The 27,466-nt window shown below is 41.0% G+C and overlaps 1 protein-coding gene across 2 annotated transcripts; it reads left to right on the top strand.

The window, feature by feature from the left end:
• The first annotated feature begins 7,313 nt into the window (after positions 1-7,313).
• On the top strand, positions 7,314-27,027 carry LOC141764284 (calcium uniporter protein, mitochondrial-like). 2 transcript variants are annotated; one of them, XM_074629354.1, is made up of 8 exons: positions 7,314-7,851; positions 23,281-23,350; positions 23,536-23,703; positions 24,658-24,762; positions 24,921-25,078; positions 25,239-25,442; positions 25,993-26,109; positions 26,727-27,027. In XM_074629354.1, exons 1-8 carry the CDS (start codon positions 7,741-7,743, stop codon positions 26,802-26,804), a joined length of 1,011 nt encoding a protein of 336 aa, XP_074485455.1. In that variant the 5' UTR covers positions 7,314-7,740; the 3' UTR covers positions 26,805-27,027. The 2 variants fall into 2 exon arrangements, with proteins under 2 accessions (XP_074485455.1, XP_074485454.1); XM_074629353.1 differs by having other exon boundaries at positions 7,318-7,851; positions 24,918-25,078.
• Positions 27,028-27,466: the final 439 nt, after the last annotated feature.

Below are 27,466 nucleotides of genomic sequence, written 5' to 3' on the forward strand. Positions count from 1 at the left end.
GATCTACAGAGGTCTCTCTATAGGTTTCCCCTATCTGTACTTTCCAGTAGGGCTGCAACTAACAATTATTTTCATTATTGATTAACCTACAGATTATTGTCCCTATCATTCGATGTATTATTTTGTCCATAAAACTTATAAAATAGAGCCTAAAGTGCCATCATCATATTGTGATCAGAAAAGTAACAACTCCTCTCATGTGAGGATCAGCAATTTGGTATTTTTAGCTTGAAAAATGACTAAAATTCTTAATTAATCATCACAATTGATTACTTTTTTGTCAATTGAAAAGATTGATTAATCAACTAATTGTTTCAGCTCTACTTAGCAGACTCAGAGCTTTCTCGCTTAAATGTATTGCTAGTTAAATATTAAAAATGTATTCATTTACCTCCCTTCCTTTCATTTGTAAAAACAGCCAAAGAATGATAATCCCGACATTATCAGTGAGCTATGTGAGGATTAAGAAGAGCTTTTCAGACCTTACTTCCGATCATAACAAACTCTGATTGATTCCCCTCTCTCACTCTCACCCACCCACCCACACACACACACACACAAACACACACACACACACACACACACTAACAGTAATGTCCAGTTGCCCCAAAGCCTCATCCCTATGGACAACAAAACAAACCTTTTCCCTTTTTTGTTGCGCTACAAGTTGAGGAAGGCCCACTTCCCATTTCCTCCCTACCTTTTACACCACCCCCACCCCCCTTCTTCCCCCACACACACATTCACACACCCACCAGCGCTGCCACTGCACCCAGCTCAATTAACACTGCGGGTCCAAGGGTGTGAATTATTTAGCGATGAATTATTAATAAATAATAACAAAGGGGCTCGGGGGAGACGCAGCCCGGTCAATTAGGAGAGAAGGGAAAAGTGAAGGCGAGCAGCAGGGGGTTGGACGCAGGGGATCTGCAGCTGATCTGATCTGCGCCTCATCATTATCGCCGCCCGTCAGACACAATTACCTCGGCTCTGCACTCCCCGCTACTTCAAACAACAGCCCGTCCCTCTGACTCTGACAGCCCTCCACTTTCTACCGCCTCTGCTCAGCCAATACACACAATACACATTCTTCAACTATCTTGGATATTAATCATAAATTGTAACATGGCCACAAAAAAAACTTTCTGATTAGCAGGTATCCGCTAAAATAATATATCCGGACACTTCAGACATGCAGCAGCTCAGGTCAATAGTTCAACTACTAATATGGATGAGTGAACAAGGTACGGTGCCCATAAAACGTGTTCACCCACTTGGAAGTTTTCATGTTTTATTGATTTACAACATTGAATAAAAAGGGAATTTAAAGTGGCTTTGATCAACGGAACAAAACCTTTAATGTCAAAGTGAAAACGGAAATTTAACAAATGAAATAAAATGAAATAATTACAAATATAAAATGCAAAATACATGTTTGCATAAGTATTAGTGATACAAGCAAAATTTCCCCTTGGGACAGTAAAGTATATCTTAACTTATCTTATCTTATTCAATGATCACGAGTGCTACCAATTAAAACAAATAATTAGTAATTAGTTAGATTGATATCACCAGTGTGTAGTCAAGGGTTTCAATTGATTACAATATAAAAACACGTGCATCTGGAAGTTAGTATTCTTTCATTTAATGTTGCAAGACAATATGACATATAAACATCCAAGGGGAATGAATAATATACATGAAACTACAGGTAACTATAGCAACAACCCTGGTTTACACCAGTTAACTCCCAGTGGTGAAACAAACCGAACTAGGAGTTATGGTGCCTTCAAATGGGGTCATGTTCACGAGAAGAGTCCATATGAACGCCCCCCCTCTTGTGGTGTTCACGACGGTAAGAGAAAAGTTTCTGAAAGCTCCAAGTTCAGGAGATGTGACGTGTGTGTCAGAAATGGCAGAGGCCATGGAAGTTCATTTTATCGGTGCATAATAAGTTCATATATTGTCATTTTATTCATATATTGTTTTTCTTCGTATTTTTATAATATGTCTTAGGAAACTGTTGATATTCCCAATGGCTTCATGTTGTCATTATGCCTTTGCATTTACCGCATTATGTTAGCCTCTGTGGCTTCTAGACGCCAACAGTAACGTTAATATTGCTGTTGCTTAGCAGCGGTTTTCTCACGACTTAACTACTTGAACGCCAAACATATCGTGTACACGACTTCCCATGTTGTAAACACAACCTCCCGAGTTTCATTTGAAGGCACCGTTACACTGATGAAAAAAAAAACTGTAAAAAGTGGATGCCGACTATCTAAATACCAGAAAAGTCCTGTAATGTTACAGAGACATTTGATGGCGTAAGACACAACCCACCGGGTGACAAACTGTAGGTACAGTACACTCTGAGTGAAAGAATCGGTACATATGAAGATTATACAGTAGTTTTCTGGATTTCTCTCTGTGTGTGTCTTTCCGTCTAATTAACTCAAATGGATTCGACTTGTCATGGTTCATCTATAATTTCCCGCAAGCCTTTGATATTCAGTCTGCAGATATTAAAGATTCAGGGTTAACTTGTCTCTAAGCCTGTGTGCCTCTGTGAACACAGGGGTTTGGGTTAGATGTGATATGCAGACAGAACTGCAGGAAACTTTTTGTGAAAATCTTTTTTAAAGATATTATCAATAAACTTTAAATTAAATTGGTTTGGAAATGTATCAGCTTTTGAAACTGTTCATGCTCCTGAAGACGGAATGTTTTACACAGACATCCACTTAGCTTATTTCAGACATTGTTACATCATTTTTAATCTGTTACTGAAGTTGAACATATTCAGAACATCTGACTGTTTGATACCACAAGATGGTGCTAAATGTAGCCTCATAGAGAGTACTGTTGCTCTTTTACTCCTTTCCAATCATTTAAACAGCAATACCTCAACAAGGTTATATGTAGATTGTTGCGGTATAAAAGTGAATCCTGTTTTTTAATTTGTATGAGTTCAATGCCTCTATAGTAGCTGTACAGAGTGTTTATTTCTGTGAAGTATTCATTGTGCATTATGGTTTTGTAATGCTACTCCACGTGCACAAGGGGGCAGCCTTTGTCTGTTGACGAAGATAGACCCCCCAAAAAAGATGACGTAAAGTGTACAAACTCACCCATCAAGCAGTTTGTGTGAGTCTGCTGTTTAGCTGAGCAGGTTCATCCAACCTGCAATATAGACCAGTGGATCAAATACTGTATAATGTAAAAACCTCATAAAAGCTACAACAAATCCATACTATAGTGTCGTTTACAATCTTCCATGGAGTCTTAAAGAATGTATTTAAGTGTTTTTTTTTATTCTTAATCAATATAACCAATGTAGAAAACTTGAATGGGAGCACATTAAAGTACTACAGTAAAACCAAATATGGTGATTTAAGATTCAAAGAGTTCTGTCATCACAAATATAGAATCACTGCGTGCATCACGATGCTATTTGATAATTAACTTACTGGACGAATCTCTACGCCAGCAGATTTAGTTATTAAAGTGCAGCATCTCTCAATGGCCTAAAGCACACTAGCCAACTCATTAGAAAAAGATACTTGGTACACTTCCCATGAATGATTTCATTAGGCAGAAGAGCTGAATGCGGTCGTACTCAGTCGGCTTGTGGCCGATATTAGAGGATAAATCTAGCAGCGGGTGATGGATAATTGCTGACCAGAAAAAAAAAAGTAACAGGGAAGAAGATTTTCTCTGCAATTTCATTAGAGTGCTTCTAACAAGGGAACCATCCACATGATGATTGACATTCATTAATACTAATGATGCACTGTTGTTTAGTCAATTTTATTGTGTACACTGATGAGGCAACATTTTCTTTCTACAGTTTCTCTGTAAAAACATTTAAAAAGATAAATCTATAAAAGAAATTTAAAAAAAGAAAGTAAGATTCAAAAGGGAAAAAACAACCTCCTTGCCAAAAGCATATTGATTGCATCCAGCCGTTCTGTTATCCATCTTCTCTCAAGGAATATTGATGACTTTTACCAATCATACAGGATTCAGTGCACTGCTCTCTGTAGGGTAAGGCATACAGAAAGGAAGTCTGACAAATGACCAACTGCTCTGATGAATAATACTTTGTCTCCTTTGTATCTGTTTTATTGGAAGAGGTATATCTTTTAGTCTGGGTGGTTCAGAGCGGGAACTAATGTCTCAATTTGCATCAGCTCGTTTCAGGAAACATGCTCTTTATGGCCCTAAAGGGCATAAACATAAACACAGCTCCACAGTTACTTTCCCATCACAACGTACCTCACAAACAACAGATTGGATTGTAGTATATTGAACATATAATGAAAAACTACACAAATGTTCTCCAAAGTAGACACATAGATCATCTTTTTTTTTCTAGAGTGAGCTCAAAGCAGTTGTCTAGTTTTGTTGGGCTTGAAGTCACTAGGTGAAAAGACAATCAGATAGCATGCTGTCTGTTGAGCTCAGTTACACAGATCTCATTAACCAGTCTCAGCTTGCCCACTGCACAGCTTATCTGTGAAAATGCTTAAAATATTAATGAGCAAACTGCAGTCACCAGAATCAATGGCATCTTAAATGCGATTTTCCAGACTGGCATTTTGTCCACCATATGATGGCCGGTCATTCTGTGAAATGAGAGCCATGGACAAATTACTCCTGGCAACTATTGACCGCACAGCTGAGGGTTCATTGATTAGTTTGGAGGCTAAAAACTAATAAGTCCATACCTATAAATCAGGAAAGGGTTTGGTAAAAACTCAAGTCATCAATAAGACTCATTAAATGATGCATGCACAAACACTCTGTGCCAATAAACATAAACAAGTATTTAATTAAAACTAATGTGTGCTATGTGACAATTAAAGAGAGAAGCTGAATTTGCTTCTGTTTTTTTCCTCTGACTGTCACACAAACACTTAAATTAAATACAAAAACACAAATATACAGAAAGTTGTACATATTTCTCAGTCAGATATGAAATACAATATGTTTTATTTCCCTAAAACTTGTTTAAGACTAACACTGCATGTGTTCCTTCTGCTTTAGTTTGACATCATAACAAAACTGAGAACATGCAATTACCAAATTAACTTGTCATTCATTATGTTAGGGTAAGTTCAGTCTAGTTCTTCCCAAAGTCCAGGTCCAAGGTCCAAGGATCAGAAGGGGGCTTTGAGGGGAGGATAGTTCATTTTTCCTTAGACTAAACCATGAGAGATTTTACGTTATTGTCTTGCCAATACAAGCGAAAGTATTGCAAGCGAAGTGAATAAAGTGAAATCTCAGAGTCAGATTAACCCTGTTTAACTTTGCATGATTAGTCAACAGTGTTGGTGACTAAAAGTAGAGAATACTTTTTCACTAACAAGTAGTGTAAGAGAATTACCAGTAGTCACTAATCCCACTAATGCTTTTTTACACCAACATTTTATAGGGGGGTTAGCTTGTTTGCTGCAAAGCCTAAGGAAAGGAGGCTGGGTCACGGGCGGACATGGGTCTTGGGGTATGGGGTATAACACATGCGCAGTGTAACTGAAGCTGCAGTCGTACGTTGCGATTGGCTCAATTTCGGCTAGATTTTACCACGCATGTGTTCTACCCCCAAAGATATGACGCGTTGATGACGCGTGACCCAGCCTCCTTTCCATTGGCCTTGGTTTGCTGTCTTACCAGGTGTTGAGTGGGAGGGTTGATGTATGTCCATCTTCACACCGACTGGTCAGGTGTTATGTTGAAGTCTGTTCCCCCGTCGAATAGGGTTCCCCTCCTGTAAAGATGATAGCGCCCCCCCTCGGTAGTTAGGTTGGTTCAGGTTTAGGTAGGTCATTTTGGCATGGGGAATAAAAGACCTCTTATATATGTTTCCGGCTCGCCTTTGGGACCCTAAATCAAAATTCCAATAAAGTTGCTTATTGAGCGAATATTGAAAGTGCAAAAACATCGAAAGGCAGGTTTACTTCTCAGCAAATCCTAATAATTCAATGTTATGCTTAGACTATGTTAACTAAGTCACAAAGGTGTAATTTACCTTGATGGAGTTACATTGTGTAACAACATCCGGGATATTTTGGCTTCACCTTTGTACAGTGGGAGGGAGTCATGGAGACACGTCGACCATCTTTGTTCTCAATAGTGATGGGAATTCCGTCTCTTTTTAGTGAGCCAGATCATTTGGCTCAGGTCACCAAGAAGAGCCGGCTCTTTCGGCTCCCAAACAGCTCTTCATTTTACCACTTCTGCCTTTTATAATTCAGCCAAATTTAGCGCTTTTTTGACCTATGATTAGTATGTGTAGATACATATCGCTTAAATTATTCAATATAATTATACTAAACCTTATAATTTCCAGAATACCTTAATTTTACATGCTGCTTCGTTTCCGACTGTCACTCATCTTGTCTGCTATTTGCGCACCACACTGATGGTATGATACTTGTCTGTCATCACCTGATTGGTCGCACAGACGTCAATAACACAACATTCAGTCACAGTCAGTGCATGGAGTGCCCGTAGCGCGGAGAGGATCGTCCTATCATTCTACCTTGAATTAAAGGGACTGTTTGTAACTTTTTACACGTATATATCTACCGGGTCGGTTTCCCATGCGCGCTCGCATGTGGTTACGCTGTTCAGACCGCTCCTCTGCCTGCCTGCTTGTCTTCACTCACACAACGTGCTCGTTCTCGCTCCACCTCACGTTCATGCGCGCACACTACACACTGCAGAAGAGTTAGTTTAGCTCTGAGAATATCTAGTGAATGTACAGTGGACGTTTTTTGCAGAAATAAATGCTGCAGCTCCTCCAGACCAACAGAGGTTTCCCAAGTCTTGTGAAGTGACGGGGCTCTGCAGCGAGAAACGTTACCGTCTCCGACCAAAACTCCGGTTTCTCCCTATTCACTCCGGCCGCGGTCGGAGACGATAACGTTTCTCTTCCTGCCCCGGAGGCTGAAGCAGCGGGGCTGAAGCAGGAAAAGCCAACACTAGGATCAGCATTGATTCATGGAGAGACCTTCGTCTGGTCAGCTAACATTACTGCCAAGCAGGTGAAATATAGAGTGATATTGTGGTTGTAGCTGACGTGTGTCACCTCACTGTTTTGAGCGATGCTTGTTCATGTCTATGTAGAGCGAGCAAGCGCGAGCCCGACGCTGACTTTCGTTGACTTACCGGCCACAGGTGTCGCTGTTAACAAGCATTTCTGAAAGTTACAAATAGTCCCTTTAAAAGAGCCGGCTCTTTGAACCGGCTCGTTCACGACCAACACATCACTAGTTCTCCCCAGGTCAGAGGGGGTTTGCATCCCCCCTGACCTCTCTGAGGGTCCTCCAGCCTGCCAGGGGGCCAGCCTTGTTATGATAACTACATGTCTAATGCATGCGTATTAACACTATATATAGTTGGGGTGTGGTGTATTGGATGTGTTGGTTGGGACGTTCAGCTGCTCCCTGTCGGCTGCTTCATGTAAAACATACCAACGAGGAAGAAAAGGGGGAAAAGGAAGCGGAGTGTGTCAGGGTTGTTCATGTTGCTCGGAGGAGGAAGTGGTATGCAGCTCAGGCGGGGCTGTTCCTCCCTCTGTCCCGCAGCTATCAGGCAGTCTCCTCTGTTTATATTTACACAGACAACATAGGCTCTTCCGAGGCTCGTATTGTGGAAGTATCTCTCCCCGGTTATGCCCCTTCGGCTCAGCTGAACACGGTTAACGGCTGACTAACGGCGGACTAACGGCGGACGATGGCTTCGGTGCGGATGGTCGCCAAAGTTACGGCGAGACTTTTGGGAAGTATTCAGCCTCTCCACTGCTGCGGACTGAAAAACACCCGTCCGGTTACGTTTCTACAGCAGGTAAATGCATCCTTTAGCTAATTACTTTACCCGTAGGCTCTCCCATCCTCATACATAAGGTGATTCTGGGTCTGGCTCTGCTTTCACACTACTGAAGTGTGTTTAATACAGTATTCACTGCGTTCACAGGACCTCGTTGTGATCTCTGTGTCAAAAGCTCAGACACAAATTGGGGAAAAGGGCTTTTGCATATTCTGCAGCCTGGAATTTGCTCCAAAATGACCTAAAAATCAAGTATCTGGTATCATTAAATGTGTTTAAATCTAAAATGAAGGCGTTAGAAGCAGACTCTATGGCATGCCAATGTGTTTAGCTCCCTTGTTGTACAGCTGGCTCCCAGAAAAGTTCATTTTTGTCCCCCCATTTGTGTTTTAGATAGTTCTCTTTTAATGCAAATGTTAGTGCTTTTAGTGTTTGTGAATTGTATTTGATATCTCTATTTGTGTCTGCAACTTTGTGTTCTTGCTGCTGACCGTCTTGGCTAAAGGTCTCCCTTGGAAAAGAGGTTCTTCATCTCAATGGGACTAACCTGGTTAAATAAAGGTTAAATGAATAAGTAAAATGAATAATTCGTCGTAGGTTTGCTAACGTTTACAACACAGTGCAACTAGTTAACTAAGAAAGCTCTGGTTTCCTGCTTTCTGTGAACGCAACACGGTGTACTTTGGTGTAATGTGGTGGATTTGAATAGCTAACTTTAATCATTTGATGGTGTCCAAAGAAGGATTTCTCTTTTTTAACACCCTATTTTATGTAACATCAGGCTTCTTGAGCTGTCAAATCAGATGTAAACTTACAAACTAAACTTACATCAAAAATGTTTTTTACTTGTGTTTGAATATGATCACATTCCCCCCTACTGGAGGTATTTAAACTATTGAGAAAGACAACTCAATTAAATTTTTTTTTCAATTAAATTTGCTTTATTGGCATGACTGTCAGGTGAACAATATTGCCAAAGCGTCAATTCAATAATAAATAAACAAAAAAGAACCAAAAAAACATATATACAATTCATTAAGCAAATTACAATATATAGATATTTAAAAAGAACATGCATGTAAATGGAAGAACACAATAAAGAAGTAATTAATGTTTGTTGTGTCAATAAAACAAACAAACAAAGAAAAAACAATTAATAACAATATATTGCAATATCAAAGGATAAATGTAAAAAAAAAAAAATGAAGTAGAGGAGTAAATAAAAGGCAGAGTGTGAGTTAAATCTATTATGTGTTGTTGTTGTGGTTGTCTCTTAGGCTGTGACATGCACTGACATATCCTGCAGCTGACACTATTTTCTCCAAGTAGATGTTGTGTTTTATTTTGGTCAGAGAGGGAATCAAAATCTCTCTCTGCCTCTGTCTGTCACTAACTCCTCTCTATTTCTGTGTGTTCCTGTAATTGTCATCCAGGACTTATAGAATAACAAATAGATAATTCAAGTACCATTACCTAGCTCTACAGGGGGGTTTAGAGACGTGACTGATCAAGCCATCGTGGCCATTACTGTACATTATCTCATCACTAGAGCAGTGCTCATTAAATTACTCCTTAGAGGAAGCCGTTCGTGGAGAAAGAGACCGTGATAACGCTGCTAAATATACTTCCAAACTTTAAGTAGAGACTGTCCTTGCCCTTCACAATCCCAAGAGAGACCACTTACATTGCTATACTCTGCAGCTGTAGGTACGTTCAGCATAAAGGTCAAATGTTTATTGTATCATACGCTGGAATTGTGCATCATCAAGCTTGTCTGTATATATATATATATATATATATATATAGTTCAACACTGATCATCATGGCCAAGCCATAGTCAAATGGTAAATGTCTGTCTGCACAAATTGATGAATGCACAGTTTTGAAACCCCACATGGCATCAGAGCATCACCAAGAGGTTTCTGTGGTGTAGTTTTACTCACTTATTTCATTAATGAACTGTGAAATTGGCCAGTTAAATGTGTATTTTATTACCCATTTTATCATCCATTGCAAAAAAAATTGCAGAGGTCAGCTAAGTCGTGAGCAGGCTGATCCCAAGCGGACACCCCTTATCTCTGCCAGTGCAGGAAAAACAGGGCCTATACTGTATTGCTAAACGCCATGATGGTCTCCATACTGAGTGAATATTGACAGACAGTTTATGGGATTGAGGAAAAAAACATGGGCACGCTGCCATGAGTCACTCCTGCATGCAAGAATGACTAAGATGAGTTCTATTTTTAGACTGGATCATATATAAAATCGCAGCTGCAGTGTTCCGCTTTTCAAATGACATGCTGTAGGGAAAGTCGTCCTGCAGCTGCTCACGGATCAGCTAACCCAATTTGAACCTCAAAGGGTAAAGACACACTGAACGCAGCCATTGTTTCAAGAAACAGACCTGGTCCTACTCATCAGTATGCTCAGCATGTTCCAACATAACATGGTTGAGGTCACTTCTTCTATGTTGTGCTGTTCCCCTCTTTTAGCATCTGACAGTACAGCAGAAGCAGTGTATTTAGCCTGCTTGAATACATGCAACAAGGGTCCCTGCAATTACATTGTCAGCACCTTTTTTTTACGATTTTGAAATCTATTTTTTAATGCCAGAATCAATATATTTGCTTCATTTGAGTCTATGCGGAGGTAGAAGTAAGTTACCGCTTTTATTGTTCTAGTCTGAATATTGGAACATCATATCCGTTCCGTATCCGCCAACCAAAACAAACCGCAGTCGGTAGCAACGAGCCGAAACAAAAAAGTAGTAAACGGCGGAGGTTCGGCGTGGATACGACCTGTACCGTCAAATTTTAAGTCCAAACGTGGTAAACACTACACAGACAGTAAATTATGGAAACACTTTGGGTTTGACACATTACCAGGAAAAGCAGAGCTAGACATTACGGCTAAAGCTGCATGCCATCTCGGTCATGGACAGGAAACGTTATCGTATTGCGGTATCGTTCGGTCAAGCAAGCTGTCACTCGCATCTCCGTGGTCAAATCAGCCGACGCTACAACTGTAGAGCACCCATATACTGACATTTATGTTAAATGCATTCAAACGGTCCCGATGAAGTTAGCGGAAGTATACACGTGTGACTACATCCCGTTTTCAGAATAAGGTGTTAACAAAGGGATCTGTACATACAAAATACATATATGGAAATAAGATTGATTGGATTATATTCACAAAAAGTATAAAACATTACTCTACCCTTATCAATTAATAAGAAAATACCACTAATTTGTGAGGGAAATGTTTTTATTCTTTTTTTTTTTGGGCTGCTCTAAAAAGTTTAATAAATAATCCCTGACAAAGACTGATATATTTGACTTCAGGACATCTCTGACTACATACCTGCTGAAAATCAAACATTTTTACTCTATTAATTTAGATATTTTCTAAAGTAGAAGTCCCTAGAAGTGTATGATTCAACTTTTTCCCATGGTCTAGTGTTAAAAAAGTGACCAAAAATCGCAATAAATCGCAATATCGAATCGCAATACTTGTAAAATCGCAATACATGTCGAATCGGCACCCAAGTATCGTGATAGTATCGAATCGGGAGATAGGTGAATCATCCCAGCCCTAATGCAACAAGGGTCCCTGCAATAACAGGGTCAGCGTCTTTAACCCCTACACCACCAAGATGCCCCCCATAACCTACAGACAGGATAAAAGTCCTGTAATCAAACAGGCTGATTTGATCCTATGTAATGTCCTGACCCAGGTTGATCAAAAAGTTTCAAGAGTGTGTTTTTAAAGGAGTGGCTGCAGCACAGTTTGTTTTGAACAGGCTGGTACAACGCCTGTTACAAGAGAGCCATTGACAAGACAGACTATATACGAATACTGCTGCAAACAAAACCAGTTTTAGGAATCAGAGAGCAAGTTTATATGAGATAATCTAGGAAGCAGTATTAGCCAGTGAAATAGCGGGGATCACTGTCTCCAGAGGTTGAGGATAAGCAACTGAAAATGCATTTCCTCTGATTTTGACTTAACAGATGTTTGCTATTTCACTGCTTCTATACCCCCGCATAACAGCAACTTTAAACAACCAAAGTCAGTGCAAGTCGACATTAGTTGAGTATCGAGCGCTCTTGCGGTACCGTAGTCGGGTAAGGTGTCATTTATGTCACATTTCATTTAAAAGATTGTAAAATGAGACATCATCCACTGAGAGTCCGCAGGAGATAAAACCTCCAGCAACATCTGCTGTCATTTTTATAGCGCCGTCAGCACTAAAGATCATATTCATATCAGAAGATTGCCACTTAGGAAGTATTATGGAGGCAAACATATTCACTTTTATGAGCGGAGCTTTAGGGAGTTTTGTCTTTTATGCCGGTGAGTGATGGTGCTGTCGGATAATGTTCTTATTTTCTACACTCCCCATGCTCTACAGGTATTATATGATGGATCTTGTCTAATACTAAGCAGGGCAGGAGTGCTGAGAGACATTTGAGAGACCTGCGTCCACCAGTCACTGCCTAGTAACACATAAAAGGAACAGTTTGACATTTTGGGAAACACACTTGTTTGCATTTTTGTCCTGAGTCAGATGAGAAGATCAATATCAGTTTAATCTCTGTGAATCCAGTGTTGAAAGCTTCAGGAGGCTAAACAGGATGAAGGGAAGACATGACAATCAGCATGCCCAAAGCTTTCTAACTACAGTAGGCTATCTCCTTTGTATCCAACAATATCTCCTAAAAAGAGATGCAATAGTTTTAGGATCAGTTGTAATTTGGGACTCATTCTGCAAATCACTGTGCACAATGACTCTTTATGTGATGTTAAGATTCCTGTTTTCATAGTGGGTTGCCAGGTTTGTGCACTGTCATAACTGTGCTCTGAACAAAACCCCTGTGACTCCTGGATGTGTTGGTGACTACCCGGCTGGGTGCTGTTACAAGAGACAACGGCTGCGTTCCAAATTGCATACTTTTTTATTTTTAGTACATACTGCAGCTGCCCTTACAAAGTATGTACTGTAGCATGCAGTATGCATACAATTGGGATATACTACTTTGTCATAGCATTGCACCTTGAACTTTGACCCTCTTGCTCATATATACGCTGCGCAGAGGATTGTGGGTCAGAATAGCATGCTGGTTTACAAACTGCAAAATGTGAACGGATGTAGCGGTACATCCTGGTATTTTTGGCATACTGCATTTGAATGTATTGGGACATAGTTAATCTTGTTCTGGCATACTAAATAGTATAGTAGTATGGGTATTGGAACACACAACAGGTGAAACATACACCTCTGGAGTTGTTGAAAGGCATATTGTTTCCATGTTTGACAGAGGTAGGGAGTAGCAGCAGCAGTATACTCACCCAACATACTGTACCTTTGCTTTGCATGCACAGACATGATTGATATGGATCACTTCATTTGATTGCGGGTGTGATTGCAAACCAGCCTATTTTCCAAAATATAACTCAGTTCCTTTTAAGCATGGAGTGACAACGCTGCACATTGTGAAAACAACAGGACCGAATCATTATGTTATGGTCATTACTTCACATATACATTTATATATTTGTACACTAAAATATAAGAACATATATGCCTGTAATAGAGACAAATTCCAGAGAAATCGTAAACCCCGAAACATCAAGACAGCTGGTACAAGAATGCCTTTGTCACTGACATTTCAGTCTGACAGCTGGCTCCATCTGCTGCACCTCACCGTGTGGCGCGGCATTATAATGCAAGATGGAAGAGGTTTCATTCCAGCAAGCCTGACTGCCGGTCTCTCAGTATCAGGATGGGATATGCCTGGCCTAGAGGCTGTTCTTTAGTAGGGCAGCATCCACAAGAATAGAATAGAAATGAACCCCTGGAAGAAGCATGTGGACATCACCCGTAGGGAGTCTTTCAGACTTGTGTTTCACTCTGTAGATGTCAAGGTGCTGCTTCAAATTCCTCAGCAGAGTTGTAGTGGGGGGAATTAGTGTAGCAGAGACTCCATTTACACCTGGTATTAACATGTGATCTGGGTCAAGAAGCATGTCCTATAACCACAGCGTCCCCAGTTTGATTCCAGCTGGGGACTTTTGTTGCATGTCATTCTCCCCTCTTGTTTCCTGGCTGCTTCTCTACTATCAGCTGTCCAGTAAAGATGAAAAATGCTGGGAAAAAAACATGCAGATTACACAGATAAGGGAAAAATGCATGTTAACGCAAAGTGTATGAATGCAGAACCCATCACAGTTGGAATGCTATCAGATATATATAACACACGCGGAGGTGGTCTGACTCGCAGTGTAATCGGATCGGAGCCCGCTGTGAATGCAATCAATAAAGTTTAAACACATCTGCCCAACAAGGTAAAAGGTGCCTTAACTCTGCCTCTTCCTCCTGTCTCAAGCAGGACTGGCATACAGCACATAGACAAGCCCCTCTCCTCTACACATGAACACTAAGTAGGGTCAGTCAATACTTGCTTCCCTTGACTTGACTGAGAGACATTCCATGTTTATTAATGAGTCAATCTGCCCAAGCAAGTCAATCTGCAAATTGCGTATTGAGATAACAAGAACACGTATTAATACCAGATATAATGGCAAATACAGCTCTGTCCTTTTTTTGGAGTAACTGTACTCGTCTCTAGATACAGATCACAAGGTAATACCAGGTGTGAGTTCTTCTTCAGTCTTTCTCAAAACTTCAAAATGACAGTAAGAAACTGTTATGCAACTCTCGGAGTATAGTATAAAAGTTTAATGTGTTTCCTGAGCATCACCCAGAGACATTTGGATGTCTTTTGTCTGGCACAAGCTTTAAAGCTTAGACTCGCAATCTGCTTGAGCCAAGTCATTATTGATTCCTTGTAGAAATGCGCATAGACGGTATAAATCAGTGTGTCATCTTGGTATGTAAGTGTGTTCATAGGACCGAGGAATCCTAGAGAGTCTTAACAGTGAAACAAGACAAGTGAATTCATTTGCAGACTTTTGCCTTACACTTTGCCTATTGAGTGAGTTCAAGGTTGTTTTTAATCCAACAAACTAGGTATCCATGGAGTGCACTTCCTGCCCTTGCGTGACCTTGTGATGAGGCATTGCTCAGCTATGTGTGACCAAAGGCGGAAAATGAGTCACCAAAGTTAGCAGAGGCAAAGTTTTTGTGACAGCTTTGTATTTTAAATCAGGACTGGAAGTTTTTTTTTTTTTTTTTTTTCTTTGGAAGAGTTGTTTTTGCTCTGTTTAAATCTGACTTTTGCAACCACCACATGGATTCCTAAGTCAGTGTCCCTCTCTTTTTAGTATTCAGCTCCTTCATTGTGTGAAGCTAGGCTGCAGGGTAAAGAACTGTTTGCTGATTTAAGGGTGGAGTATTTTGGCTGAGTAGTAGTCCTGCATAGCCAGCCCTATCTCCACAGTGCTGTGTCAGCGCTAAAGAAAGGTCTGGCACTATTATCATTCTGATATTGAGGGAAAAAATGCTTGAGCCAAGCCCACATCTTGGGCAGCGAAAAGCACAAGATGCAGCAACGGCGCCCTTGAAAAATAGATAGTTAGCAGAAGGGGTCATGAGATACGCGGCCGCTTATACCCACCGTCTACATCTGGTGAGTTTGACTACCGTAAGAGTAAAAGTCCTACTCATATAAGTATGGTACATAGGTGCAGTTTGAACTTTAAGGTTGGAGGTTCACAAAAAAAAAATCAAGAGGAAATGTAATGTGTACAACAGAGGCTCTTTTTACACCAAAATTATTTCTTTTTTGGGAGCACCAGCATCTTTCAGTTGTTCCCAATGAGGAGAGAGCGTATGGGGCCAGAGAAAAAGCACTGCACCCAGCGTCTTTTTTCAGAGTGCTCCGACTTTTTTTGTGCAGCCGAGCTCTTCTATTTGAAAATCGCTGAACTTTTCAGAACAGCGCTGGTGTCATCACCGTGGATGAATCGCTCCCCAGCACCTTGCAAGTGCTTTTCTGCCAGAAAAGAAATAGAAAAACCAAACTCGCACAAACCTCTAAACCCCACAGTAAACCAGATACAGATCCCAGCTAGAGTTTCTCCAGAGATGAGCCTCGCAGGCTCGTTGACCTTCCCCATGGCGTCAAGCCTAATATGAACCTTAGATTGTGTTAAAACACAGAGAGTTCTGTAGTGTATTGGGATCTCCTCCAGGTTAGGGATGTTCATAATTAACCGTTAACAAACATTAAGCATTTGAACCGATTAACGCTATCGGTTAAAGCGGTTAAAAGAAATATTTATAATCAATTAAAAAGCCGTGCGACAATCGCTATCGTCACACCGGGCAGACACACAGCTGACACCCTGCTAAACTAAACGAAATGTGCGATGGAGACTTTTCGATGGAGACATGCGGCCACTCGGAAAGTGGCCGAATGACCGCATCACTACACGCAGCAGCGTGGCTGCTAAGTTAACGCTCCCGGACGGTGAACTGGGGACTCAGTTGTCTGTTGTGCTCATACACTGCAGCTGGCGAGAGGCACAAATGTTGTCGGTTAACGGTTAATAATCGGTTAACGAGGGTCGGTTATCGGTTAAGAACATTTTTCAAAATGAGCATCCCTACTCAAGGTAAATAAAAAGACCATAAAAGTTATCTTGTTGGTTTCTTATTCTGTGTTATTGTAAAAAATATAGCCTAGATAATATTTAAATCCTTACATGCATTGTTGGCTACGGCCACAAGGTTGGTTCAGTGAGCCCCCTGAACCAACGCAACCTGTGGTGTACGGTATAGACAAATTAAAGTCTTGCCCCTCCTTGTCATCCTGCATCCGTCCTGGTTGTAGTGAAGACACAGCTGAGAAGGTCTTTGAAACCCTCTGCTCATGGCTGAATAACTATTTGGAAAGCGGTCAGGATCTTGTTGGACCTGCTTGACTAAAGGCCATCTTCACATTCCCAACATGAATTGAATTCATTAAATCTGGCATTCGATTTGGAGTCATACTGTGTATCCACGGTTTTCCTTTTTAATCCCTCGATGAATTGTTATTTTGACATTTTTTTTTTACCGTCTGTTTTACGGTTTGATTTGACCAAACATCTTATTTGTCGTATTGGCATGCAAAGCGCTGTATAAACACAAACCCTGTCTTTCCACCACCTTCATGCCATCATACTACAGTCATCTTCATCCCGCTGTACATGTATTTCCTCTTTGTCCTCCTAACCCGACTGCATCAGTAACTGGATAGCGCAAGACAAATGCTTCAATGCAAATCATTTTCACGGTACAGTGATTCAATTTCTCTTCTTGGCAGCCTTCATTTTTTACCCCAGCCTTTTAGGCTGTTTATCACCCTCACACATTTTCCTTTCCTCCTGCTACAAGTCGTGCCTGCAAGATATTATAAGTCGTTACCTTATTATCAAGTGTGTGTGTGTGCGCGGAAAAGCCACTTTCTCTCCCCTTGGTGGTGTCAAACCCTTGACGAGAGTGGGAGGAGATATCTTTAGGAAGTCTTGATGCAACAGGCCATTTGTGACAGGATTCATAATGGAGCAACCTGCTGGGAGACTGCAGAGAAAATGAGGCTGCTTGTCACCGTGATAACCCCGATCATTGCTGGAGCGGAGAAGCGCCGGGCCTGCTTCACTGCAGAAGAGGGAGATGGCAGTTTGGCACCATATTGCTCAGGCTTCTCTCGTTCCTCTCTCCCTGTTGGCGTGGCATAAATAAGAAAACGTATTGCTCAAGGGGTAAATATTCCTTCAGCTAGCTGATTGTGCCCATAAAGAACAGTTGGAGGAAATGATTTGAGGAGCAGGTGCGCAGCGTTGTTCCCTGCAGCTCCAAACTGACTCCTGAAATGTGTGAAGGACAATGGATAAACAGCGACCGCCCTGCATTCTGAATATTGATTGGCGGTGTAATTAGAAAGTGTGTTTTGTTTTGATAAGCAAACAAATGTTGAATTGAGAAGCGAGTGGTGACGCTCCTTCCTGCAGGCTGTGTTCGAGTCTTGAGACATTGGCATGATCACATGGGGCGTGATCGGTTTGTGTTTGCTGTGTATGGGCTTGTTCAGGCATTCTTTAACCTGCAGTGTTTGCATGTGTTTAATAATCTATGGGTGTGTCTGCCTCTCTGCTTGGGAGTAGCCCCAATGAAACCAGAGATCATATATATATATATATATATATATATATATATAGCACTGAGGTTGGACATTTTTAATTTACTCCATTATTGGTAGCCCTCCAACACACTAGCTGACCTTTCTTGCATTTGGGTGCAAAGCTTGTAATCTCTGTCTACCTGTAGGGCTGTCAATCGATTCAAATATTTAATCTTGATTAATCGCATGATTGTCCATAGTTAATCGCGTTAATTGCAAATTAATCGCACATTTTGTATCTGTTCAAAATGTACCTTAAAGGGAGATTTGTCAAGTATTTAATACTCTTATCAACACGGGAGTGGGCAAATATGCTATATTTATTATTGGAAATCAATTAAGAACACAAATCATTAACAAATATTGTCCAGAAACCCTCACAGTTACTGCATTTAGCATAAACAAATATGCTCAAATCATAACATGGCAAACTCCAGCCCAACAGGCAACAACAGCTGTCAGTGTGCTGACTTGACTATGACTTGCCTCAAAACTGCATGTGATTATCATAAAGTGGGCATGCCTATCAACCTCACATCTCGCATGTCTAAACGGGTACAATTTATTGAATAATCATCATGCGAAAAAAAAATCTCAGCATAAAAGGAGTATGACCTCAATGTCTCTTAATAGGATCAATATTACTATTATCACTATCACTTCTGGATTTTATGTTAACATAATCTTGGTCAGTGCCTGCACTGATGAGTCTTATGTAAGTGAATAAGCAATAGAAAGGGATGAATGATTAACAATACTTTTCCTTTCATTTCACCCACCTACTGTGTTATTTCAAGCACCATTAGATGCAGGGCTCTTGGTTGGACCAACACTTTACTCCAGAATGAAATATTTCAAATAAAATACATCAGTAAATATCCCACTCTTGAATTTTGAAGCTTTTACGTGTCTTAAAAAAGGCGGTTGCTAACAAGTGGCTAAATGAGACTACAGTAACTAAACATCATCATGCCGACACGTCTGCCTTTACAGCCTCCTTGTGTATACTCGGGCTCATGTGACCGCGGTGTTCAAGGGGGTGTTCATTTGTGAAGATTATCTTGCTGATCAAAACATGGAAGTATCATAAACGTTTGTTTGCCGCAGAGCTTATTTTCTGCAATAATCCAAAACCCAACGGAAAAATTCGATTGGCTTGTTGTCGAGGGAACCAGGGCGATTCTAACTTCCTGGTCGGCCTACAAAAATATGTCACCCCTGCAGCACTCTATTAGATGGATTGCCATAACATTTAATTGCCTGAATTTTATACTAAGTCCAGATTTTAATTTGTTCAGCACTTTGGTTTATGACCAAATACCTGCAAGACAAGTGATATTCAGCTTAGCTGCACTAGCATGATCCTGCACCCAAGATGACGTCCTCAAATGTCTTGTTTTGTCCACAACTCAAAGATATTCAGTTTACTGTCATAGCGGAGTAAAGAAACCAGAAAATATTCGCATTTAAGAAGCTGGTATCAGAGATGTTTTTTTCTTAAAAGTTACTCAAATCGTAGTTGGCGATTCATTTAATAGTTGACAACTAATCAATAAATCGTTGGCAGCTCTAGTGCTGACGTTTGCATGTAGGTCAAAGCACTGCTGTGCTATAGACCCACTTGAATAATAAAAGATTCTCTTTATTGGTTGCCAGTAAGTACGAAGCACTTAGCAGTCAGATTGTCCCCACCAGGCACATAAAAAGTATTAGTGCACTTGCTCCTTATGTGTCCGTCATGGAGTGTAATGAGGCCAGGGCGCTTGTCCGCTGCTCTTCAGTAATAAAACACTCAACTCAAAGGGTCATCTGTCGCATAACACTTCTCCCCTTGAATGTGTAGAGAGTGTGTTTGCTATAAACTTACATGTTGCCAAATTGTTCCTTAATGTTATTGTAGTGCTGCGTAAGGTCATTTGTAACTGCCACATGTAGGCGAGAGACGTACTTATAATGCATTGTGCTGCAGACAGTATAACACAGGGTCAGCAGCGTGTGGGCTATTATTCATCTCACAGCTCTCAGGCTGTATTATGTGCCACAGTGGTCACGTTCTGATGATTTAGAACGGGACAGGTGTGTACGCACGAAGCATATAAACCGCCAGGACTCAGCCAGCCGTTGAATTGACCCCCTCGATGATCTCTCTCGCACACATGTTCAGCAAGGAGACAAATAGTCCAGCCCTCGCCCTCGATGCTTAGCTCCAGATCTGCTGTTCTCACATTAGCAATGTGAGCGCAAATGTTGCTCAACTCTCTCTCCTTGTTAAACCACTTTGACGTGAAGTGTCTGCGGGACGAGATGGACATGGTCTATAGGCGTTTTATTCTCATACACCCATTGCCAGCGCTTGCACCACTCAGTTTAATGAGGCGCTATGGCAGTGGGGGAGGCTTATAAGATGCTGCTCAAGGCTGTTTGACACACTGGTAGTGTGTAAAAAGGAAAGCATGGTTGTGCACAGCTGTACTACAACTAACCATTATTTTCAATGTCGATTAATCTGTCTATCTGTTTTCTCGATTAATTGATTAGTTGTTTGGTCTATAAAATGGGGGGAAATGTCGATCAGTGTTTCCCAAAGCCCAAGATGACGTCCTCAAATGTCTTGTTTTTGTCCCCAACTCAAAGATATTCAGTTTTCTGTCAAATAGGAGTAAATAAACCATAACATATTCATATTTAAGAAGCTGGAATCAAAGAATTTTGACTTTTTTTTTCTTAAAAAATGACTCAAACCGAGTAATCGAATATCAAAATAGTTTGATAATTGACAACTAAACTATTTATACCGTGGTAGCCGTGCCTTTTAATTTCTCTGGTTGTTACCCCTTAAAACAAAGCAGTGTCTACTTGCAACCCCACGTTACAGGTTATGGCCTCAGTATGGACGAGAGCAGTTCAACTGCGAGTGATTTGTCCTTCTCAGATTGTTGTATTTGAACGATTTTCGAGGACTTAGGTATACTAGTACTGTGCCTGTTCGACTGATGGCTTGACCTCCAGTATTGCTGCTTGCAGCTTTCTTTAGAAACCGCTCATCCAAACCACTTGACATTCAACACTGCTCTTCATTGGGTCCTCAGCAATACACCTGTCAAGTGTGAAGTCAATCGAATGTTACATACATACAGTATGAGTAGAAAAATATTCCCCAGGTTGGGGAACCACTGACTATATAAGGTCAATGTAGAAAATCAATAAGTGGGAGTGTTTTATGGGAGTATGGATTTTTTTTTTTTTGTGATGAAGTAGCTGGCCTGTCAGGTATTTAATTTGCAAATTAGCCGGAAACTGTCCATAAACTATTTCTTAATTGATTTTCTAAAAATGAACAATATAAAAACACACACACCGGGAGAGAGGACTCTATCCTTCTGTACTGCATCACCACTTAAAACAGTATTTCAAAAAAAGAGAAAAGCCATTATCCCTTGGTAACCGTAGGCTGCAGTCACACCAGATCAGGCGTTGCAGCAATCCGCCGCAGGGTTGTGCGGCGATGTGGGAGAGTCACTTTAACGGCCCACTGACTGCGACGATAAACGTCTTTTGTTCCCTCATGGCTGGGTTGTACAGCTCTGGATCGCCGGTTACGTGATTGGACACCACAGAGTGACGTTTGGTTGCCCAAAAGCACTACCCACATTCAAAATGAATGGGAGGATTGCATTTTCACTGCACCACCGGATCTGGTGTGAATGCAGCCTTATACTTCTTTCAAGTTATCTGTCATGATTTTGGATGCTTGTTTCACTAGTATAGAAGAATATATACGTATATCCCCTAAAAATACATTTTCTCCCCTTGTCCATGGGGAGCCGGTGTGCTGAAGCGTAGGCGGTAAAGCTCTGTGACAGCTCTCAGCTGTACAATAACATCTGGAGATCTCACTGAAGCTGAACAGCTTAAATTGTGTCTCATTGGGATCACTTTGTTTGGCCGTTTTTCGGACGGAGTATTTATAAAATCCCGTCGTCCTTCACAGTGTGGTGCACACTTCAATTTAGTATGTAATCTCCAGACAACAAAAACATTGTCAAGCTTGCCTATGTGTCTTTCTGTTTCACCTCCTGGCTCCAGCCACTATAGTCCAGTATGGGCTGTGTTGTCTTCATGGTTCATGTTACCACAAGCAAAAGCCTCTGGTAATGTTACTCATTTTCTATGCGAATGTTGATTGTCCTGTTAAAGTCCCACCTCCTAACCAGCGGAGTGTGAGGGACGTCTTTCTGCACATCTGGCTCCATCGCTGTGCCTCAAGGCCTGTCTGCTTTCTCAGCCTCGTGAAAATGGATGGCTCCCTCATTCCTCTTTAATGTGATATTGATCGAACGTATTCCCAGCTGGGGGACGAAAGGGTGGGAGAGAGAAGCTGCCACAAACCTAGATGTCAGTCGGACCCCTCTGACTCTGAGCTAAATAGGAGATGCTATGGAGGAAATCTGTCTTTTAGGATCAAACAGCCAAAGTGTTTAAACACCAGGAAGCTAGTGCTCAGAGCTTTTAGTAGGAAACTGGAGGACATAATATGAATCACTACTATTCTGAATCTGAACATATAATTGTTATTAATGCTGCTATTATGATTGCATTTAGTACATTTGTGTTTTTGGAGATATTAAGCTGACTGACTACACAGTATTGTTCTTTGTTTGTGGTTTCATGCTAATAGCTGCCTTGTAGTACCTGCACATTCCAGTGGCTTTAAATATTGAGTAGAAATATGAGTTTGCATGTAAACTAAAAAAAGACGACACCCCAAGAATGTCAAGTACGGAACAGAGAAGTACTACCCGCTGACTAGAATAATGAGCAGTACCCTTTGGATGCCCTCTTTCTATTATCAGGACTGTGGGAGAGTACAATAGTACTTTTTATTGAGAGACACTCTGGCATTTCATTTAAGCATTAAAGGCAGTAGCCTAAAAGTTAATGGAAAGTTGTGCATCAGCAACAAGGAGCTGGTTTAATCAACATCTAATCTGGTCAGATCAGATTACACACCATTTAGAGAGGGGAGTGTAAAGCGTTTCAGAAGCCACCCATTGTTGCTATTGAAGAAACTCGTATTAGTGTAAAAGCACTCGGAGCAAAACCAAAGCCCTGAACAACTCAATTAATGTCGGCGGATTGTTTTTGTTCTTTTCAGGATGCTCTGGATCTGTTTACTCTTTTAATGTCAGACAGTTTACCAAGGGAGGGATGTACTTTTACAGAGACCGTGCAGAGAACAAACTAAATAAGATGATAATGATCTCTTTGTTTTTTCTTTTCTTCCTTCCTTCCTTTTTTTTCTTTTTTTCTTTTTCAGGTTCAACAGAGGCCGTCTCTGCTTGGAAATTGTCCAGCTCCTTTCTACAGCACCCTCGCACCCTCCAGTGGTAATATACAGTTCCTACATCCACATGATGATGAATTGCTTTATGTCACACAGCTGCCCCCCCGTTTGTGACCTTATAATCACTCCTGCTGGGAAAAATAATGAAATGTGTCATCTTGGCTTGATGATCCGTGCACATCAACACATATAGCATAAAAATCATTTTCCTCCCCTTTTGTGTTGCAGACGTGTCTTTGAGGTACAAATATGGCCGTTTGGTTCTGGAGGTCCCGTTGCCCTCCAGGAATGAGAAGTGTCTGTTCTTCCTCAGACCCATGCTGATGAGCGTGGGAGACCTGATCGCAGATCTGCAGAGAGAGGACTCCGGAGCCCAGACCTCCATTTTCTCCAAGGGTAGGAGACGACATGCGTAACGCACCAGACCGATCACATTCTTGAGGCTTAACTCATTTCTCTAGCACACCTGGTTTGGCAGGTTTCTTTGTGTTTGCAGTTGAATGCTGAAGAGCAGCAGAGTGGTTTGGCATGATGCCCGCAGATTTTTCCATCTGAAGTGGTTTCATTTGAAGGATTTTTAGAGGCCTGTATAGGTATAAGTATAGGTATAAGTATAGGTATAGGTATAGGTATAAGTATCCAGTATTTCATAAGAAAAAAAAAAAAAAAAAAAGATAGTTTTCGGCAAAATAAATATTTATATTCCTTTTCTTCCCTTTAATCATCTTAGGATCCCGCTGCAATAGGTGATGTAGTGTAAATGGCAGATGTAAAGTACTTTAGCTGTCCCTGTTGGGCCATAATGCAACGCCCCTGCAGTGCTTTTTCAATACGGGTTTGTGACTCACATTCTCCTGACTGGAAAAACATGCTTTTTTCTATAGCAATCAATCTGTCCATCTACACCACCGTCATTGAATGCAACTCATGCAGGCACATTGTTCAGAAGCTGCTGAAGTGTATCCTGATATCACCACCTGAGGCAGGCTGACAGGTTGATTTGTATCATTTCAGGAAATGGGCTCGTTAGAACGGAGGTGCACAGATTTGATATAATACAACCATGGAGTCCTCCTTATTCCCCCCTTGTGCCTCATTCCTTTTGAATACCTGTAACTTTGCAGTGATGAATAACTGTGTGCAGGCTGTAAATTATTGACTCACTTGTTTTATGGGTGTATGCAAGGTGATCTGTTTAGCTTTTCATTATGTGTTCGTGCATTTTTTATCTCTAGTTTCTGTTTTAATTGAGCTTATTTGGGCAGTCTGTCACAAGATCTTTTTTTTTTCTGGGCTATAAAAGTATAAAGTTATATGATAGCAATAAAAGTATTTGTCCTCTTCTGACAGATGGAGAGCCTGTAGCCAACACCACGCTGATAGACGCCCTGCTGGACAAGGACTTCCAGCTCGTCATCAATGATTCCGTTTATAATGTCTGCGCTCCTGAAAAGGGTACACCGTATTTCTCTCCGGTCATAAATGCTCCTCGTGTTGTCTGCTTTCGCAATTACAACTCAGGCCTGCAGATAAAATAGCAGCGGTTATCTCTCCAGGCAGGACTCATTTCACTTTCTCATCCCCCGTCCACCTTGCTGTGCCCTCTGTAGCAGTGTGCACCAGTGAGGATGCCATGGAGCTGGAGGATATGAAGCATGTTGTGCATCTGCTGCACACGGCGCTCCACCTGCCTGAACACCACCTGCTGAAAGAGAGGCAGCTGCTGGAGAGACTGGACAACCTCAAACAGGAGCTGTCACCTCTGGAGAAGGTACTGTCTCAACATCTGTATGCCATTGAACCTCACTTTCTCCCTCATTACATCCCATTGACAGATCTGATTTAAATACTGTTTCGAACAGGTGACATTTCCCGTTAATTTTGCTGGCTGGTAACCCATCCCTTCTTGTATTCTTACCTAACCCTGACAGATGAAAGCCCAGCTGGCCCGTACAGCAGATTTCCACAGCTCCAGGATCGTCTGGACCGGCATGGCCCTGTTATCCGTGCAGGGCGGCGCTCTGGCCTGGCTCACGTGGTGGGTCTATTCATGGGACGTCATCGAGCCCGTCACTTACTTCATCACCTACGCCACCAGCATTGGAGCCTTCGCCTATTATGTCCTTACCAGACAGGCAAGTCTCAGGGTCAAAAAGACTAAAACCTCTGTTTAGTTCTTTTCCAGGTGTGGACTTTAACTGATTTGATATGAAGGAACAGTTTCACATTTTGGATAATTAACTTTTTTTGCAGAGTTAGATGAGAAGATCGATACGACTCCCATGTCCCGTCCATTAAATAGGAAACTACAACCAGCAGCAGTTAGCTTAGCTTAGCATAAAGACTGGAAAGACTGGTTCTGTCTCATGGTAACAAAATCCGCCTACCAGCACCAGACAATTTGTGTTTTTATGTGGGGTTAAAGTGCTGAACTATTTACCGGCTGGCCACAGTGACTCCTTGTCTCCCCGTTTCCAGTCTTTATGTGAAGCTAACTGCTTTCTAGCTGCTGTGATTTCATATTTAACAGACTGGTACAACAGTGATATCATTCTTCTCATCTACTATTCCTTTAACATACTTATTTAAACCTGAGGTTCTGTTTGTACAAAATTATGCATGTGTGTGCAGACACGTTTTTTCCTCCCCACATTAATAGCAATCCCACTTTATTCTTTCCCTCAGGATTACTTATACCCAGACGCTAAAGACAGACAGTTCCTGAATTATTTCCATAAGGCGGCCAGCAAGAAGAAATTCAACGTGGAAAAATACAATGAACTGAGAGATGAGCTGGCGGAGGTTGGTTGATTGGTTCAGTTTTTACAATCCCACAGATACAAACACTTTATCTACCTTAATAACCGACTACGAAAAATGTAGGAAGAACATGTAAATTGCACATGCTACCATTGAACTATTTCAGTGCTAAATGTAAGAGCAAAAATGAAAGAAGAACTTTTGTTGTTTCTTAAGATAACAGCTATGTATATTAGCAAACAAGACTGAAGAATCCATACTTGCAGCTCTTTGAGGCTAGTGCTTTGAGTTAAATGCTAAAATCAGCCTGCTAACTTGCTCACACGACGATATTAACATGCTGATGTTTAGCAGATATAATAGCACTAAACACAAAGTATAGCTAAGGCTGATGGGAATGTCATTCATTTGGCAGATATTTTGTCATGAACCAAACAAAACCTCGTGGGGGCACTAAATGAATAGTTATGGACTCACCCGTTATTATAATAATTCACCCTGAGGTCAACATGAATGTCTTAACCAAATTTCATGGCAATCCATGCAATAATTGTCGAGACACATTTCACTCAAAACCACAAATGTGAATCTCAAATCAAACTGCCTTCTGAAAATCCCGCTGAATTAATTGTTTGTGTGACTTGTTTCCTGTGCGTCAGGTGGAGGAGGATCTGAAACGTCTGAGATATCCGACTGAATATCAGCTACCGCTTGAACAGCTCCAGCCAAAGCCATGAACGAAGCAATGCCATGAATAATGATCACTCACACTTAAAACACTCCAGAGCAAAAACAAGTTTTCTGCTTTATTTTGATAATGGTGCCTTTTTACCAGGAATCCATGTCATTCTGTGTTTGGTTTACAGTCTTGATAATGATGCCAATTATGTCTTTAAGAAATGTACAAACACTGAGGACTATTGAAATAAAAAGTATTTCCCGAACATCGGGAGAATCTCCTGTCTGCCTGATCTGTCTTATTATGGAAAGGTGTTGTGTTTGTATCCGCTTCTGCACGACAAATAATAACCCTGTTCCTTTAGAGCAGGGGTCTGCAACCTGCGGCTCCGGAGCCACATGCAGCTCTTTAGCCCTTCTCCAGAAGAAATTGTGGAAATTAATAACTTTCTTTGTTTACATTTTAATTTTATTTATCATTGTTGTAGGTCTAGGGTACGACGGTACGACGGAGTATTAGGGCCACATTGAGGAAAAAAAAAAAATCTGAGATTTCGAGAATAAAGTCATAATACTATAAAGTAGTAATTTTACATGTTATTTTCTCGTAAAGTTATGACTTTATTCTAGTAACATGTCTTTATTCTCGTAATATTGTCTTTATTTTAGTAATATTATGACTTTATTCTAGTAACATTGTCGTTATTCTCGTAATATTATG

Source organism: Sebastes fasciatus, chromosome 3 (genome assembly GCF_043250625.1).
Source record: "Sebastes fasciatus isolate fSebFas1 chromosome 3, fSebFas1.pri, whole genome shotgun sequence".
Lineage (NCBI taxonomy): Eukaryota > Metazoa > Chordata > Actinopteri > Perciformes > Sebastidae > Sebastes > Sebastes fasciatus.